Genomic DNA, 19,313 nt, shown 5'->3' with positions numbered 1-19,313 from the left:
CAAAAGAGAAATTTTTAAACGTTGTTTTAGTTTCAAAAGTGCAGAATTATAGAGGCTTTAATTTTCAACACTGCTAATCTAAATAAGTGGTTATAAACGGTTATTATCGAATAATTCTCTCAAGTATTTTATCCTGTATTCACAGATGTGCAAATAACGTGACGCCGTCATAGACATGTAGTCATCCAACTCATCGTGATCCCCGTCTTAAAAAAATATGTAAAATACCGTCAAACAAAAGTATATAATATATTTATCTGTAGATTTTATTCATCTAAATCTTAACTTACACATCACACACCAAACGTTTCGTAGTTATCCATTTCTTGGAAGTTCAGCTCAACATTTTTTTAGGCATACTGGCAGAAGATACAACAGTGAATCATTTCAATTGCCTAGCTAGGATATCACTATCGAGGATATCACTATAGATTAAAATCCTTCGAGTTAAGACGCATCTCCGGGTTAAACAATATGAGAGCTTGATTTAACTGCACTAATCTCTTTAGAGCAGCGGTATCGAAAGTGTGAATTGCCATGATGGTTGCCGACCTTCTTAGATGAGATGGCACATGAAGAAGAAAAAGGATATCACTTCTTATTCTTCGTAAGGTGCTGTCTTCTTTCGAAGGTTGGCGATCATTATGATTACCTGAACTCTATTCACTGCTGCTCTAAAAATCTGGATATATGTAAAAATATTAATATTATTAGATACAAACAACTATTAAATTCACCAGGCTTTCTAGCCCGATCAAAGAATAATCTGACCCCAAAAAAAATAAAGGAAGGATGAAAATTTGGGAATAGGTAGTTGAAATTGTCTATTATTATTTAAGAAAAAGTTTACAATTCTACATCCCCTCCATTTTTGTAAAAAATACATTCAAAATAAAACCGGAATTGGATAAAATGACTAATTCTAAACAACTTTTCTTCTATAGAGTTTTTTCACTAAGTCAATACTTTTCGAGTTATTTGCGAGTGAATATGTTCATGTTTAACAAAATAAAACATGTTTTTGGACGGTTTTTCGGAGATAACTCAAAAAGTAAGTATTTTAGCGAAAAAAATATTCTTAGCGAAAATATAGCTCATAAAATTTTGAAAAAAATGGTGCATACGTGAGATCTGTAGACCCAGTAGAAGCAGAGTTGTAGCTAATGAAAAGTAGGTTCTTCTTCGTCAAATATCAAATCGAATATTTCAATGTGAAATAACCCAAAAACGGAGCACTTTTAGGGGAAAATTCATTTTAACTTTTTTAAAGTGTTTAAAAAAAGGTTCATTTTTGTTTTTTAAACAAACTTGTAATATTAAAAGTAAGTGAATTACGCTCAAAATATTGTTGGTCCCTTTTATTTTTGGTAAAAAAAATTGCGAAAATCACCCCCTAATTAGCATCACATATAAATTTTAACATTACCACTTCACAAGTTACTTTGTCTATGTATTATTTATATGATCTGTAAGTTTCATTGGTTCAAAATGCTTCGTTTTGAAAAAACTGTAGTTAAAATGGCTTTAACGAGTAACTAATCACGAGTTTAGGCAAATTTTGAACAGCCATAGCATAACCAATTTTTGTCTAACAAGAAAACAAAAAACCAAAAGTATTCAGAAAAGCAAAACGTACATTTCATTACTCTTTGAGATTTTTGATATTCCTAATTGTTTTTAAGTTAATTCCATAAACAATTACGATTTTTTTCAAAATTAAAAAAAATGTTTTATTTTAAACCCAATTTTTTTCAAAACTGAGCACTTTGAACCAATTAAACTTATAGATAATATAAACAATACATAAGTGAAGTAAATTGTAAAGCGGTAACGATTAATTTTATTTGATAAGCTAATTAAGGGGTGATTTTCGCCATTTTTTACCAAAAAATAAAAGGGACCAACAATATTTTGAGCATAACTCACTTACTTTTAATGTTAGAAGTTTTTTTTAACAAAAATAAACCATTTTAAAACACTTTAAAAAAGTTGTAATGAATTTTCCCCGAAAAGTGCTCCGTTTTTTGATTATTTCACATTGAAATATTCGATTTGGAATTTGACGAAGAAGAACCTACATTTCATTAGCTGCAACTTTGCTTCTACTGGGTCTGCAGACCTCACGCATACAAGATTTTTTCAGTTTTTTATAAGCTATATTTTTACTAAGAATATTTTTTTCGCTAAAATACTTACTTTTTGAGTTATCTGCGAAAAACCTTCCAAAACCATTTTTTTTTGTTAAAAATGAACACATTCACTCGCAAATAACTCGAAAAGTATTGACTTAGTAAAAAAACTCTATAGAACAAAAGTTACTTAGAATTAGTCAATTTATCCAATTCCGGACTTATTTTGAACGTATATTTTTTCACCCCCGAGAAAACATTTTTCAACCCGTATTTTCCAATTTTTGTAAAATGGAGGGGATGTAGAATTGTAAACTTTTTCTTATATAATAATAGACAATTTCAACTACCTATTCCCAAATTTTCATCCTTCCTTTATTTTTTTGAAAGTTTTCGTAAAATTTTAAAATGATTGTCACTGTGCCGAGCATTCGACATTTCTCTGATATTTTCCTATGGGGCTTCCGAGGTCTTCCAAAATCAACTCTACAGACAAATAAATGGTGCCCCAATGGGCTCCTGACTCTCTCCAGTCTTTCAAATATATTTATGAAAGACTTCGAGACTCGAGCACTATCCACATCTATGCTCAAACCCACATGTTGGCTACGATTGACGATACATTCGTCATTTACCCCACGGCAAATATGTTTTTTCTACAACCACTATTCAAAGTGCACTTTTCTGCACGGTTTTATGTTAGCAAACTTGATATTTTCTCACAGTATACGATATTTGACATTAGTGTGCAGAAAAGTGACGTTTCTGTGCCGCAAAGTGACGTTTCTGTGCCGCAAAGTTCTTTTCTGCACAGTTGACTACCTCATTCTGAGTAACGTTATATTCTGTTTACATCCGTGGACTACCGCATTCTGAGTAACGTTATATTCTGTTTACATCCGTGGTTAAACTTTAGACAAATATATAACCTATAAGACAATTATTATATTTAACTATAGCATAGAAACTAAATTATGGATGTTACAACTGTTTTATTTTACAATTTTATTCTTATTAAACATTTTATAATTATCAAATAACCAATAAGGATTTAGCAACCTGTGCAAGAGACGTCGAATGAAGTAGGTTTTGTGTAAATCCGTGACTGCATAAAAATATAATGTCAATAATGTGTAATAATTGTTTAAATTTAAACAAATTAAGGCAGTGCATTAATTTTTTAACTGATTTCTGTGCAATTTATTTAGGTATAAGGAATTTAAATTGATTAGTAGGTATTAATTAAATACAGTTTAAAATTTATCACATAGGTACCTATTATAATTAATCGTCGTTTGGAAATTGTGATTTTTATTTTTAGGAAAAACTGTGCTTGTAGAAAAAGTATAGTGTGAAACACGTGCAGAAAGGTAATTTCTCACTCGTTTGAATTGCGGCACTCGCTTGCGCTCGTACCGCAACTTTTCAAACTCGTGAGAAATTAGTACCTTTCTGCACTTGTTGCACAATATACTATTGATATCCGATCTATCTGAATGGTATGCAACCTAGTATCCAGTTCACGATGAACGTAGAAACTGATTCATCCCTACGGTTTCTCTACATTCTCATAAAGAAAAACCAATTGCAAACTTTTCACCTTTGTTTCATCCACACTTTCACAGTCATTACGAGTACTTTTGTCTCTATAGCCCGATCAAAGAACAATCTGACCCAAAAAAATAAAAGAAGGATGAAAATTTGGGAATAGGTATTTGAAATTGTCTATTATTATATAAGAAAAAGTTTACAATTCTACATCCCCTCCATTTTACAAAAATTGAGAAGATTACCCCTTCTCGGGGGTGAAAAAATATACATTCAAAATAAGTTCGGAATTCTATAAAATGACTAATTCTGAGCAACTTTCGATCTATAGAGTTTTTTCACTAAGTCAATACTTTTCGAGTTATTTGCGAGCGAATATGTTCATTTTTAACAAGAATAAAACATGTTTTTGGAGAGTTTTTCGCAAATAACTCAAAAAGTATGGATTTTATCGAAAAAAATATTCTTAGCAAAAATATAGCCTATAAAAAAGTTAAAAAAATGGTGTATGTATAAAGTCTGCATACCCACCAGCAGCGGAGTTATAGCTAACGAAAAGTAGGTTCTTATTCGTCCAATTCCAAAATCGAATATTTCGAAGTGAAATGACAAAAAAACGGAGGCCCTTTCCTGGAAAAACTCATTTTAACTTTTTTAAAGAGTTTAAAAAAAGGTTTATTTTTGTTTTTTAAAAAAAGTTTTATCATTAAAAGTAAGTGAGTTACGCTTAAAATATTGTTGGTCGCTTTTATTTTTTGGTAAGAAAATCGCGAGAATCACCCCCTAATTAGCATCCAAAATAAAATTAATCGTTACCGCCTCACAATTTAGTTTGCTTATGTATTCTTTATATGATCTATAAGTTTCGTTGGTTAAAAGTGTTCATTTAAAAAAAATGGTTTTAAAAAAAATTTTTCTAATTTTGAAAAAAATTTCATTTTTGTTTTCAAAATAACTTAAAAATTATTAGTAATACCAAAAATTTTAAACAGTAATAAAATGTACGTTTTACTTTTCTGAATAAGTATTTTGGATTTTTGAAGTTATACTTCTTTATTCGCGATTGAGAGTAAAATTTCATAACACTGCGCGCATGCGCATCCAGAGAGTATGGCGTTTAGTTGCTAAATCTTTCTAGTTATGTATAAATATATCAGTGCAAGAAAAGGCGTGAAAAGAATATATTAGTGTTTTTAGTAAATATATTTATTATAATTTTTGTGTCTTTGGATTTGTCTTCCTCAGGAGTAAGATGACTATAATTGAAATATTTTATTGTATATTTATTATACTTCACCTTGTCTATTTGTTACCGTGAATAATTGTCATTAGGTATGTATTTCATTGCTAATCTTTCAAGATATATGTATGTATCAGCGCTGCCAGCGCAAATAAGTCCTATTATATCATATAAAAGGATATATTAGTGTTCTTAGTAAATGTATTATTTATTATAATTTTTGTGTCTTTGGATTTGTCTTTCTCGGGAATAAGATATTTTATAATAATAGTAAGTACCTATATTTTAAAGTATTTTTGTATTAAATTTGTCAGTATGTATGAGAAATCTTGTAACCTGTCAAAGCAAAAGGGATATAGCTCCGTTATAGAGCGGGTGATCGGAGATCAAGAGGTACCGGGTTCAAATCCCGGACGATTCATATTCTTTTTTTTTTATATATATTTTGGTATCGTTTTAATAAAAAATTTTTAAAAGTGGTAGGTAAAGTATATTAATTTCGTTGAAATCATAATAATAGAAGTATAACTTCGTACGTGCGTACAAAGTACACACACATTCTTTTTTTATTTTCCCGGTAGACAAAAATTGGTTATGCTATGACAGTTCAAAATTTGCATACACTCTTGATTAGTGACTCGTTCAAACCATTTTAACTACAGCCTTTTCAAACACACGCACTTTGAACCGATGAAACTTACAGATCATTATAAAGAATTCATAAGCAAAATAACTTGTGAGACAATAGCGATTAATTTTATTTTGGATGCTAATTATGGGGTGATTTTCGCGATTTTTTTACCAAAAAAATAAAAGCGACCAACAATATTTTGAGCGTAACTCACTTATTTTTAATGGTAAAAGTTTTTTTAAAAAACAAAAATAAACCTTTTTTTAAAGAGTTTTCTCAGGAAAGTGCTCCGTTTTTTGTCATTTCACTTCGAAATATTCGATTTTGGAATTGGACGAATAAGAACCTACTTTTCGTTAGCTATAACTCCGCTGCTGGTGGGTATGCAGACTTCATGCATACCATTTTTTTCACTTTTTTGTATGCTATATTTTTGCTAAGAATATTTTTTTCGATAAAATCCTTACTTTTTGAGTTATTTGCGAAAAAATCTTCAAAAACATGTTTTTTTTTTGTTAAAAATGATAACGCAAATAACTCGAAAAGTACTGACGTAGTGAAAAAACTCTATAGAGCAAAAGTTGTTCAAAATTAGTCATTTTATCCAATTACGAACTTATTTTGCATGTATATTTTTTCACTTCCGAGCAGGGGTAATCCCCTCCATTTTTGTAAAATGGAGGGAGTGTAGAATTGTAAACTTTCTCTTATATAATAATAGACAATTTCAACTACCTATTCCCAAATTTTCATCCTTCCTTTATATTTTTGGAGGTTTTCGTAAATGTTTTTGTTCCTTGATCGGGCTACTAGATCAAAACGTCTTGGCGATAATGTAAGTAGATCCACTGAGCGCTCTTGTTTAAATCAAATACTCATCCAAAATGGTTACCGCGTAAATAACATCAATATGAGAATCCACAGAATTCAATCTTCCGCTCAATTTCAACCAAAGACCTTTATACAAAAGCTTTCCTTCCTTGCATTAAAGTTGTCACTGACAAAATCGACAAAATCATAAAATCAAGAGGAATAAAATTAAAATATTTATCCCCCAACAAAAACTTTTATCTCTTGTCCGATCAATCAAAGACAACATTCCAAATGAAACACACGGAGTTTATGAAATTCCTTGTGCAGACTGTCCCCCGATCTTACATAGGCCAAACCAATCGTAGAATCCAACATAGGATTTATGAACATTCCATTTCTGTTCGCAATTCCGATCCAATGTCAGCTCTAGGTCAACAACATCTTCATATAGGCCAAAAAATGTATCTCTGTCTGAATACATTACAGAAACAATTACATATTACAAAAAAAAAAAGAATTAATACAGAATTCACAAAAGAACACAATGTGCGAGTTCGGATACTAAATTGGCAACTTCTAAAATCCGACCTACTCAAAATACATAACATATTTTCAATTAAATTTGTGGTTGATTCCCATTAAAATAAGTAGAGCATTGTTAAAAACACTGTTAAATGTTTATATCTTTGGAATCTTGTTTTGTTTATTACGATATAAAATTAAAAAACCACTAAAAATAATTACAACTTCCGAACCATTTACCTTAAAAGGTGAACACGATTTTCGGCGAACCATCTACATTTCAATGAGATTACGGGATTTCCTATTGTTGCTATTGGATGGGACAATCGTTGATCATACGTGAACGGCCTTCGGTAACGTTTGGTTAATCAAAACTACAATTTCCTGAAATTGTGGTCTATTTTTTGTTAAGGTCACCGTTTAAAAAAAGTTCACCTATGATCATGGCATCCTGTATTTACTGTAGATACATTTATAGGCCTGGATCCCGCGTACCAGAAAAAAGTGTATTAATAACATGCTGAAAATTTGTTAAAAGCTTAACGGTGTCTAGTCGGACAAACTTTGATGTATGGGAACACTGGAACAGGGGAAGTTTTAATGGTGGAACGTGATTTTAATTGTGGAACGTGTCATCCTGACAAGTTAATGACTGTGAAAACTAGCATGTTGTTTTTACGTTTATTCAATAGCAGGCTTTATATAATATATGAAAAAATGTTTGTCCGACAAATATGTTGGGCATTTTAATATGTCCGACACGTAGAACACGTCGAATGACATGAATTATATTGGTGATAAATAGCAGTCTGATTTTTGCATGAGAGTTTAATGAAAGGGTCACAAATCAATTGAGGCTCTCAGAGTAACAGTGGCCTAACCCACAACCTACAATTTTACCAAAACGCTTTTATTACATGAAATATATCCCTTAAAGAGCCACTCTGCATCTAAAAATAGTTAAATAAGGGATAGATTTCATGTAATAAAAGCGTTTTGGTAAAATTGTGGGTTGTGGGGTTAGGCCACTGTTGCTCTGAGCGCCTCAATTGGAAGTTCTGTCCGACAAAACACATGGGACGTTTTCGTAGTCTGGGATTCGAAACCTGTAACCTATTCCACAATTAAAACTTCCTCTGGTCCATTGTTCCCATATATCAAAGTTTGTCTGACTAGACCCCGGTAAGCTATTAACAAATTTTCAGCTTGCTATTAATAAACTTTTTTTTGGTACGCGGGATCCAGGCCTATTAATTGCGTCGTTGGAAAATCTAACATGTGGACGATACTATTGATAATACGATTTTTCCTATTTTAATTGGGAAATGATCGGTTAAAAAAGTTAAAAAAGTTTTTTGGTATGTTGCAACGGATGCGGTATCGTTTGTAGAATCAACTTCGTTTCAATATTAATCTATACAGATGGCCAGTAGATTTTTTAAATTTTATGAGAATTTATCTTTGACATTAATTATTCTGCCAATGAAAAAAAAACTATGCATTCTTAGACTCTTTACTCTTTAGATCATATTTATTTTCATAAGAGTTGAATCAGCGGAGTTCCATGGAAATATAGTGAAAATAATTGGCATAAAGCCAATCGTTTTATTGTCTAGTAGTCTAGTTGAACACGACAACCATAAATTAAAATAAATTCAACTACATTTATCGTTCTTGCTGTTAAAAAGGAGGGATGGTTTTTTGTTTTTTTGGGGGGCTTACCATCCGTCTTCTTCTTCTTCTTGACTGGCTTTACAACTTGTCGTGAATCTTCGTCGCTTCCACTATGTCCCTCAATCTTCCACGATCTTGTGCTTCCATTTCCTATTGTTGTATACCCAAATCCTAGATAAATGAGCTTCAACATCATCCTTCCATCTTTTTTTGGGACGGCCTACTGATCTTCTGCCATCTGGTCTTTCAAAAACACTGTCTTTAACACTACGTCTTCCTCTGGGCTTACCACATAACATGCTCCTTATCCGGTTAACTTTTATAAGATGTTTTCAGTACCCCACAGCAATTCACCATTGCGGCACCTTCTCCACTCTGCTGTCAATTCATCTCTTTGAGGGCCAAATATCCCTTTCACATACCAGCAGCTTATTTATTTCCGGCTGATGTAGAGTCCATGTTTCACTTCCATAGTATGTAACAACTGGGTCGACTGGACGATTAATTGACATGTACAGTCCTAATCCATGCAGTGAATCGTAATTCAACAACTCTTTGTATTGGGTGATTGCAAATTTCGACTATGAACATCCACTAACTATGCTTTCTCATTTGGCATCAATTGGTGCTTCTCCAATACTCACTTTATGACCTTGTGTGATCTTTTGTGTATATTATTTCGTGTTGTAAATTGGTGTTCATTATTTCACTGCACTGTGACTTTGTTTCTTTATTTCTGAACTCTTTTTTACATTGTTTTGTTGCATTTTCTTACTTCTTAGTTGATTTTTTTCATCTAACTACTGGTGGATTGCGTTGTCATTTGTTATCTTGTAAATTTTTGCTTTTTCAGTTCCTTTTATCTCCCTTAAATATTTTATTTCCTTAGTGGTGTGATTCTACCTCCTAGAATTAGAAGAATCAATCCATTTTTTTGGATTTCACATACTTTACCTAAAGTTTCACAAAATCGGTTATAACTAAACAACCTTATTATTGCTTAAACGTTTCGGCTGTTACAACAGTACTAAAATTCGTACGCCTCAAATTTGTATGTGTCATGCGCCGAAACGTACTGAGTGGTTTCCGAATGTCGTTATAACGTATGTGAATGTCGTGATAACGTTAGTTGCTTCAGAATGGTTCTCAGTTTTGCAGAAAATTTTTTTATAGTGGAGTACTATTTTCGGTCATACGGAAAAGGTCACGAAAACGGTCCAAGCTTAAAATCAACAATGGTTTCAGCAGGACGGGACAACCTGTCCTGCCAGGGAGTCTCTTCGAATACTGCGCGGTCATTTTGGGAGTTATCAGTTACCTCTCACTAGAACTAACGCCACCAGATGCGTACATATGAGGAATGCTGAAGGAGACAGACAGATCCACCACCTGCCATTTCTGAATTGCGGACTAGAATTAAAGATTTTTTCGTGCCAGAGGCATTGGTGGATCTAGAAATTTGCCTTGGGAGGGGAAATTTGCCTTAGGGGGAAACTTTCAATGAAAAACCAACCAAACTACATAAAAAAGATAAACTCAAACGACATAAAAGACATAAATAATAACTTATAAGCATTAGTTTCCTAACTAACGTGTTTATTGGGTTGCATTTGTTTTTCTGTGGTTTCGGTTTCATGTCAGCTAGTATATTTTTATGTTTGACCAATTTTTTTTTCTTTCATTTTGGACCTTGTTAGGGGGGCAAATTTCCTTATTTTCCCTCCCCGTAGATCCGCCATTGGCCAGAGGGCCTCCTTAACATCGGTTTTATAGGGAACGTGCGTTGTCGTGAATAATGTTTGCAAGGCGAATACACATCATGTATATTAGATATATAAATAATCATAAACATTTCAATATTTATTTCAGTACTGTTTATTTTGCCGCATACTGTATAAACATTACATTACTTTATATACATACACTTTATATTTACATCTGCACTTGTTGTCTATCTTTGATAGAATTCGGGCGTGATATTTGACCCTAAAGGCACATACCAGAATACTTTAAAATATGGCAGGTTCAGGGTCGTACTTATTCTAAATATCTGCCAATGGTGCGTTTACAAAATAAAATCAATTTATTAAATTGTGGTATATATTATTGGAGAGATCCTTGATGTGGATCTTATTATTGATACAATTTTGGTCTTTCTTTATATGAATCATCTCCAATATGCATCTCTTGGTATAGTTTTGTTCTTTTTCTAAAATCTGTACATTTTCAAAGGCAAAAGCATGGTTATTATCTATAGAATGTTTGGCTAAAGCTGTAGTGTTTAATTAATTGGTTTGTACACTATCTTTGTGTGCAACAACTCTTCTATTTAGATTTTGGTGTGTTTACCCAATGTATGTTGAATTGCTGTCTTTACAATTTACTTTATAAACAACATCCAATTGCTGATCTTTAGATCGGCCCTCGTATCTATTTAAAATATTTAACTATTTAAAGATTCCCTTTTAGAATACAATCCTACTTAGTGTCTCGACAAGGACATGACTCAAGTTTGAGGTGAATACTTTATGTATTCTTTTAAACAATCTACATTAACAGAATATGACTCAGTCTGTGATCATACTCCGAGCCGTCGCGAATTTGTCTAAATGCAATAATCACCGTAAAACTAGTTTTTTTTGTGTCAAAATCAGTTCTCGCCTTCATCGACACACTTTGCTGTATATTTGTGTATTCGTGTCGCCGGTCAGTGAATCGAAAAATCCTTCAAAATGGATATGGAGGCGGAAGATATTATGTGGAAGCAAATCTACAATAAATTGCAGGCCCAAAAAAGCGAAGAGCACGTGCATACGGACCATGAAGTATTGTAAGTTATGTCATTTGCACTAAATGCTTCATAAAATTGTTTATTTATACGCATTCATAGATTTTCCTTAGACGTTTGAAACTAGGTCAATCAATGAAACTAAAATCTAAGACATAGACAGAGTCGGCATTTGCTTTTATCTTTACAAAGTTATCCAAATATATAGTTTATATTTTATGATACCAATTTTCGTATTCTTCGGTTAACTTTCTTCTTCCTTATCGTTTGCCATAATCACTGATCTCCGCGAAGAAAATAATTGTTATGTACGTGTTCCCAAGTTCTACTCCCATCCCTGTGCATTTTCTCCTCCAGTTGTTTAATGATTGAGTTGGGGATACAGAACATCCTTTTCTCAATCCTTTTGTGACAGGAAATGCGTATAAAATTCATTCTCCATTTTAACTGCACTTTTTGTATTTCTGTACAATTTCGCTAGTCAAACAATATTTTCAAGAGTACTGTATCATATGCCTTCTCTAAGTCAACGAACTCTAAATGAGTCGGTAAATTTCTGTGTTCTTTTCTCTTCTTCTTTAGCTGATTTCTATCCAACTTTGGACATGGGCCTTCCAAAAATCTTTCCATTTCCGTCTGTCCTTGGCTGCGCTTTTGCAGTGAGTTCCTGCAGTTTTTATAATATCGTCCTTCCATCGCATCTGAGGTCTTTCTCTTCCTCTTCTTCCTGTCCACAGTCTCCAGTTTTGTATTCAGCATTCCATCTTTTATCTTCCTGTCTCGCATTGTGGCTCGCAATCTCCAGTTTAACCCTGTTATATGTTCAGTTACATTTTTAACTTCTGTTTTCTCTTTTATTCATTTGTTTGACTTTCTGTCTTGTAGTTTTATTCCCAACATGGATCTTTCCATTTTTCTCTGAGTTGTTTCTATTTTGTTTATGTTGGCCTTTGTTAATGTCCATGTTTCTGAGCCATACGTCAGCCATACGTAGGAAGGATGCACTGGTTAAATACACGGGTTTTTATGTACCTACTGTTGTATCTTTGTGTTTTTAGTATCCATGTTAACTTTCAAAACGCTACCCACGCCCACGGTTTTCTCTATAATGTGTTAAAGTACAAATATATTACCAACACAAGATCTGCCAGCACGGAATCCACTCTGATCTTCTATTTCCTCCTATTGGTTTTTCGATTCGTTCTTTTATTAATCGATTGTACAACCTCCACAATGAGCTAATAACGATTATAATACCTCTGTAATTTTTTACATAATTTTTGTTTGTCTTTTTTATCTGGGTAGAACTTATATACGCCATCCAATATTTTGTTTTATTAAACATTTGTTATGGTAGGGGAGCCCAAGCGGGGATTTTTGCAGTTACTCGAGCGCGTCAGATTATCATATGGGAGAAACCTGGTACCCTGCAGATGTACCTCTAACATATATTGGCTCTTAACACAGGGAGGTTCGATAAGGGGGGCCCGAAAAAAAAATCTATGGTTAAAAATACTTGAAATTGTCAGATTAAGAAAAGGTAAGTTAAGTACATGCAAGAGAGTGTATATTTCAAAAATCTGACGATTTGAGCGGGGCGTAAGGAAATGGGTGAGTCAAAAAGTTTCACACAAGAAAAGCGAATATTTTGCGAAATAAACGTCAGATCGAAAAACTAAAAAATACGTCTTCAATATTTTTGAAAAATATATCGAATGGTACTAAACATGACCCCCACGGAGAGGGGTGGGGAGTAAATTTAAAATTTTAAATACAAACCCCGCGATATTTCGAAAAATGAACATCAGATCGAAAAACTTCAAAATACACTTTCAAAATGTTTTTGAAAAATCTGTTGAATGGTACCAAACGCGACCTCCCCCCCCCCCCAAGGGGGCGGAGTGGGGGTTACTTTAAAATCTTAAATGGGACCCCCAAATTTTTATTGCAGATTTGGATTCTTTACGTAAGAATAAGCAACTTTTATTCGAAACATTTTTTCAAATTATGGATAGATGGCGCTATAATCGGAAAAAACGATTGTTGGAAATGGAAATGGAAAATTAAATTAAAAAATTACAAGCGCCCTCTAAAATGGAAAATTTTACTTAACTTTCTTTGATTTTAAGACCTAATAATCACAACCCAATTGGTCCCCATAACGCTCGAGTGACTGCAAATTTAGCATACTTTACTCCCCTAGTATTAAAGATCTCCGCCAAAAATTCTATTAGTATTGGCGATACGAGTTTTATAAATTCAATAGGGATGTTCCCAGGTCTTACTGCTTTCCCGTTTTCCATTTCCTTTCATTATTCAATCTTCGCTTGTTCACTGCTAGACATAGATCTCCCCCATAATTTTCCATCTACTTCGATCTTGTGCCTCTTGCACCCAATTCCTATGACAATGTTTTAGTTTAGATCATCAGTCCAACGTGTTGGTGGACGACCTCTGCTTTGGTAGGCATCATCTCTCTCGGTCTCCATTACAATATCCGCTTTAATTGTTCATCTGTTATCTGTCACTCGACCCACGTGACCTGCTCAGTTCCATTTCGTGCCTCATTTACTTTAACGTTAATCTTATCTCGTTGACACTGTTGTACTTCGTCTTCGCCTAATTGAATCTGTTCTGAAATCTCTATAATTTATTTCGCAATTGCTTCTGACAATACCTAGGGATTTATAGTATTCTTCCCATTTAGTCCTGTCGCCAGGGGGGTTACAACGGCCTTCTTAATTCAGATGGACTTACCGGACTATTCAGATGGAAGTTTTTTTTTATGTATTTTGGCCCGTAGAACACAAATTTTTTGGGTAACAGTTGATCCGGATGTCGATAAGATTGTTATAAACAAAGAAGTTGAGGAATTACATAACAGCGATTTCTCGCAAAACAAAACATTTTTTTGTATTTTTGGGTCATTCTAACCAAAAAATGTTAATACAATTTTTTTCGTAGGATGCATAGTTTTCGAGATAAACGCGGTTGAACTTTCAAAAAATCGAAAAATTGCAATTTTTGAACCCGAATAACCTTTGAATAAAAAATAAAATAGCAATTCTGCTTACCGCCTTTAAAAGTTTGAGTCAAATAATATCTGTTTTGAATATTTGCATTGCTAAAAATTTATTTTTTGATTGTTAAAAAAAGCTATAAACACATAGTGTTTCCCGTGCCTAATACATGCGTTTTATGCATGCTACGTGAAATAGCCCCGCTCGCACTTTTACCTCTTCTACCTACTCGGTCGATTTTAAATGAGAAATCATTGAAAACATCACTCAAGCACTAGGTGTTTATAGCTTTTTTTAACAATAAAATAATAAATTTTTAGCGATACAAATAATTAAAACCGATATAATTTGACTTGAACTTTCAAATGCGGTAAGCAGAATTGCTATTTTATTTTTTAATCAAAAGCTATTCGGGTTCAAAAATTGCAATTTTTCGATTTTTTGAAAGTTCAACCGCGTTTATCTCGAAAACTATGCATCCTACGAAAAAATTTGTAGGAACATTCTTTGGTTAGAATGGCCGAAAAAATACAAAAAAATGTTTTGTTTTGCGAGAAATCGCTCTTATGTGATTCCTCAACTTCTTGGTTTATAACAATCTTATCGACATGCGGATCAACTGTTACCCAAAAAATTCGTGTTCTACAGGTCAAAATACATAAAAAAAACTTGGTTAAGTTCATCTGAATACAGGAGGCCGTTGTACCCCCCCTGGCGACAGGACTAACTCGGATATACTTATACTCTGTTCCTTTGTGATCTTTTCTGAGGTTTCCTATACTCTTCCATGCTTCAGATACTCGAGTTCCACCTGTATATCTGTTTATTTCTTCATATTTTTTGACCCACGTTTAGTTTTTCTTTTTACTTCTGGATTTTGTGTTTGTAGCCAGATTCGATAGGCGTTCTTTTTTGTATCTATCAACTCTCTTATTTCTTGTGACCACCATTCCTGATCTTGGTTTTGCACATTTTTCTTAATATTCCCTCTTGTGCTGTATTATGGACGGAATAAGTTTTTAGTTATTTATTTATCCCGTTATCCTTCCCCTTAATTTTCCCTTGCATAGTTTATCAACTTTTTCCATCCACTCCTTTACTTTTGTAGGTACGTATTTTGCTAATTGGGATCAATGTATATCTCTTACTTTGATATTATTCAACTACCGTGGCTGTCCTTATTCTGTAACAGTTAAGTATGTCCTTAGGATCTCCACTCCAATGAAGAACGTTTTTGTCTATATCTCTCATTCTTCTGTCAGGCTACGTATCATTTGTCATTGATGTTCTACTAAGCGAAAGATTCTCTTGCGTGTACATCATTTCCAATTTGAGTAATAAACTTTTCCTATGATTGTCTAAAACGTTCCTACAGTCGGAAAAATGAAAGAATACCCATGAACGAACACATAAAACACGCTGTATTTTCCTGTCACCGTGTCACAAAGAAAATTGCCCAGCACAAGTACATGTAATAATAATTATTACATGTACTTGCGCTGGCCAATTTTTTGTATGACACAGTGACAGGAAAATACAGCGTGTTTTATATGTTCGTTCATGGGTATTCTTTCATTTTTCCTACTGTAAGTATCTTCTTTTTATTCCCGAAGGTCTCATAAATTGCCCTTTCATTACATGCTCTCAAATTCTCCAGTCCATCATTTTTATCTTCTGGTTTTGTAAATTATGGTTGTTCCAGTTAAGTGTCTTTGAAAAGATTGCCCTCACTTTCCTCTTATTCTTTAACGAATACACTTTAAATGCTTCTTGTCCGAGTTATAATAGCGTATAATAAAGTAATAAAAATTTAAAACAATAACACACTTAAATGGCAACAATATGCTAATATTGACCAAACATGGAATTGTTTATAAAAAAATATAGAAACTTGGTACGTTTTAACCTTTACATAATGTCAAAGTCGATGTGCTCTTAGGGAGTGCTTCTCAAAATCCTTAGAAACATCAAAATTGTCATTGTTCCATTTAGAAATGATCTCACTCGCGATTTTAATACTTTTTATAATGTAGATCAGTACATGATATTGCTTACCATGTTACGCACTAGCAAGTCATAATTATTATGTTATAAATATTTACCAGTTTTATGATAACTAGTGTACACGATAATTTGTTACAACTTAAGTGATTCAATGGTGTTGAAATATAAGTACATATATATGTAATTCTTATACCGCTACGCGCTGCAATAACATGTTCCTCATTAAAAAGTGTTCTTGTATTCTAGCTTCCGCATGTTACACCCCGATTTCATTAGTGAAATAGCCCTGAAATCGCAAATTTTTCAGGAGAGCAAAAACAAAATGTTATGTGAACTTTTTTTTTTCTCTACAAACTTCCTTATTTAAGCACTTCCAAATTCATCACTCGTGTTTATTATATATGTAGCTATCTAATTTTAGTATTTATTGTTAGTTATTGACATTGCTTTACTCTCAAATTCATCCTTAAAACATGATAAGGGGCTAGGGTGCTAAGGCACCCATATTCAAAATTCGAGGCTTAGGGCGTAGCACAATAAGTTTTACTTGAGTAATTTTTCTTGGCTTATTAGGTACCTACCTATCACATCATCATCATCATCATCTTTGACTTTTACAACTCTTCGTGAGCTTTTGCCGCGTTTACTATTGTTTTCCGTTGGTTCCGATCATGTGCTACTATTTCCCATCATCTCACTTCAATCTTCTCCAGATCTTCTCCGAATGCATCTTTTCACCTTTTCTAGGCCGTCCTGCCGGTCTTTTACCATCTGGTCTTTCCCAAAACACATTGCTAATCAGTCTGTCGTCATCACTCCGTACCACGTGTGGCTTGCCCATCTTAGTCAATTGGCTTTTATGTATCTCACAATGTTTCCTAATGTTGTTCTGAAACTATTAATTTCCTTGTGGCATTTTTGTAATCAACTATTCTAAATGGGAAATAAGCCACAATTTAACTAAAAAAATGATTTATTAACGTTTCGACGTCCACATTGGATGTCGTTCGTCGTTGTCAAAATACAAAATATTAATGGAAACTGGAAAATGCAATTGATATTTTGTATTTTGACAACGACATCCGATGTGGCTTACGTTAAATTGTGGCTTATTTCCCATTTAGAATAGTTGATCACAATGTTTCTCTGCCCGAAGAAAGTCTCTAATTTATTGTTGTATCTGCTCCTCTATTCATTTGTCACACTGTCCCCGCAAGGACCATATATGACTCGCAGGATTTTGCGTTCCCATACTAAAAGTTTATTGATTTCTTTCTTTCTCAAACGTCCATGTTTCACTTCCGTATGTTGTTCTGCAATATGCTCACTATACATCTGCAATATGCTAGATTATTCATTTGCATATCCCTTGCATATTCCAATGCTAGATTAAACAGTAATGGGGACAGCGGGTCTCCCTGTTTGAGTCCGGTGTTCACGCCGAACGCCTTTGAAGTTTTGCCTCCTATTCTGATTTGTGCAAAGGAGTAGTTTACACACATTAGCGCAACCATGGTCAGTTTCTTTGGTACGCCTAGCTCTACCATTGCACTCCACAGTTTTAAGCGATCTACCTATCACATGTTAGGGCAATATTTAAAAACGAACTGTACTTATCACATCCACGCTCGACATAAATCCACAAATTATATGACATTATTCCACAATGAAGGCAACGCCTAAAGGAATGTGTTAGGCCAAAAAACAGATTGTCCATTCTTTTAGGGTTATGACACTATTGAAGTCGGGGTGCGATATATTAAATAACACAAATTATTAAAACCCACCTTTGTCCTAATTGTACAATATTTATTCATCATCATCATCATTCCTCAATATCTTGCATCCACTGTTGGATATAATATCTCGTCCATATTCTTCCATTGAATCGATCATCGTTGAAAGGGGGTAAGCGCCATTTTCTGCTTTTCGAGTTACAGTAAAAAACCTCTCTTTCTTTATCCGCATCATTTGGTGTTGAAAGGAAGCAAGCACTGATACACTGCATGGATATAGTTTCTACTGCGAAATTGAATTTAACACCAAATAACGAGTCTTTTGGTCCACCTATTATCATTTAAACGTACATGTCCAGCCCATCTCCATTTGGCTTGTACAATTTTTTCTATGACATCTGTCACTTTAGTTCTATTTGATACCATAACTCTTCTTGTTATTCCCAACATTGCTCTTTCCATTTTTCTTTGAGTCATTCTCAATTTATTTGCAGAATGTTCAGTCAAAGTTATTTGGTTTCGGAACCATGTTATTACTGACAGTATGCATTGATTGTAAACTTTTATCTTCAAGCAAATCGGTAGCGTTCCTTTTAGAATATGTCGCATCTCGCCAAATGCTGCCCATCCCAAGCCTATACGACGCTGAATCTCACAAGTTATAGATTAGAAAAGATTATCTTTTCCTATTCTAATTTCATACCCTAAATAGATATAGCTTAAAACATTATGTAGGTTGGAACTAAATTGGTCATGTAGTTTGTTTTTTGAAAGTTTATGTTCAGGCCTACTTGTTCCATTGCCTATTTTAGCTCTTCCATCATTTTGTGAGCTTCATTTAAATTGTCGGCTATAATGACAATGTCATCTGTCTGCAAAGCGCACGTGGTTCAAATATTCACCATCAATATTTATTCCTCTTTATTAGAATATTTATTAGCTCCAGTGAAATCCGGAAGTATCTGCACTATCTTTTCTAGCAGCTGATGCTACAATAGGTAAATTTTAACCTTGATCTTTGTATTTTTGTTCTGAACATTATGATGAAGGTCGATGAAGTAACGAACTCTGTGTTACATGTTAATCTGTGGTGTTACACCGAAACTGTCGGCAAATAAAACAACAAAATTATATTTTTTACTTATACAAGGGTCGTATGAAGACTTGTAGCATGAGGAGGACAAATTGAAATGTCATATCACGAAAAG

At 33.6% G+C, this 19,313-nt stretch overlaps 1 protein-coding gene across 8 annotated transcripts in view; it reads left to right on the top strand.

The window, feature by feature from the left end:
* Positions 1-19,313, top strand: part of LOC114330332 (protein unc-13 homolog 4B) — a 136,197-nt gene that overhangs the window by 59,218 nt on the left and 57,666 nt on the right. The window contains exon 1 of one of the 8 annotated variants that reach the window (XM_028279672.2): positions 11,124-11,387. The exons of the other annotated variants lie outside the window; for them this stretch is intronic. Within the exon in view, the coding sequence (XP_028135473.2) occupies positions 11,290-11,387 (98 nt within the window). The 5' untranslated portion in view covers positions 11,124-11,289. Of the gene's footprint in view, positions 1-11,123; positions 11,388-19,313 lie in introns of those variants that run through there. 8 annotated transcript variants of the gene reach the window in all.

This window comes from Diabrotica virgifera, chromosome 7 (genome assembly GCF_917563875.1).
Source record: "Diabrotica virgifera virgifera chromosome 7, PGI_DIABVI_V3a".
Lineage (NCBI taxonomy): Eukaryota > Metazoa > Arthropoda > Insecta > Coleoptera > Chrysomelidae > Diabrotica > Diabrotica virgifera.
This window is presented reverse-complemented; position numbering and strand designations above follow the sequence as displayed.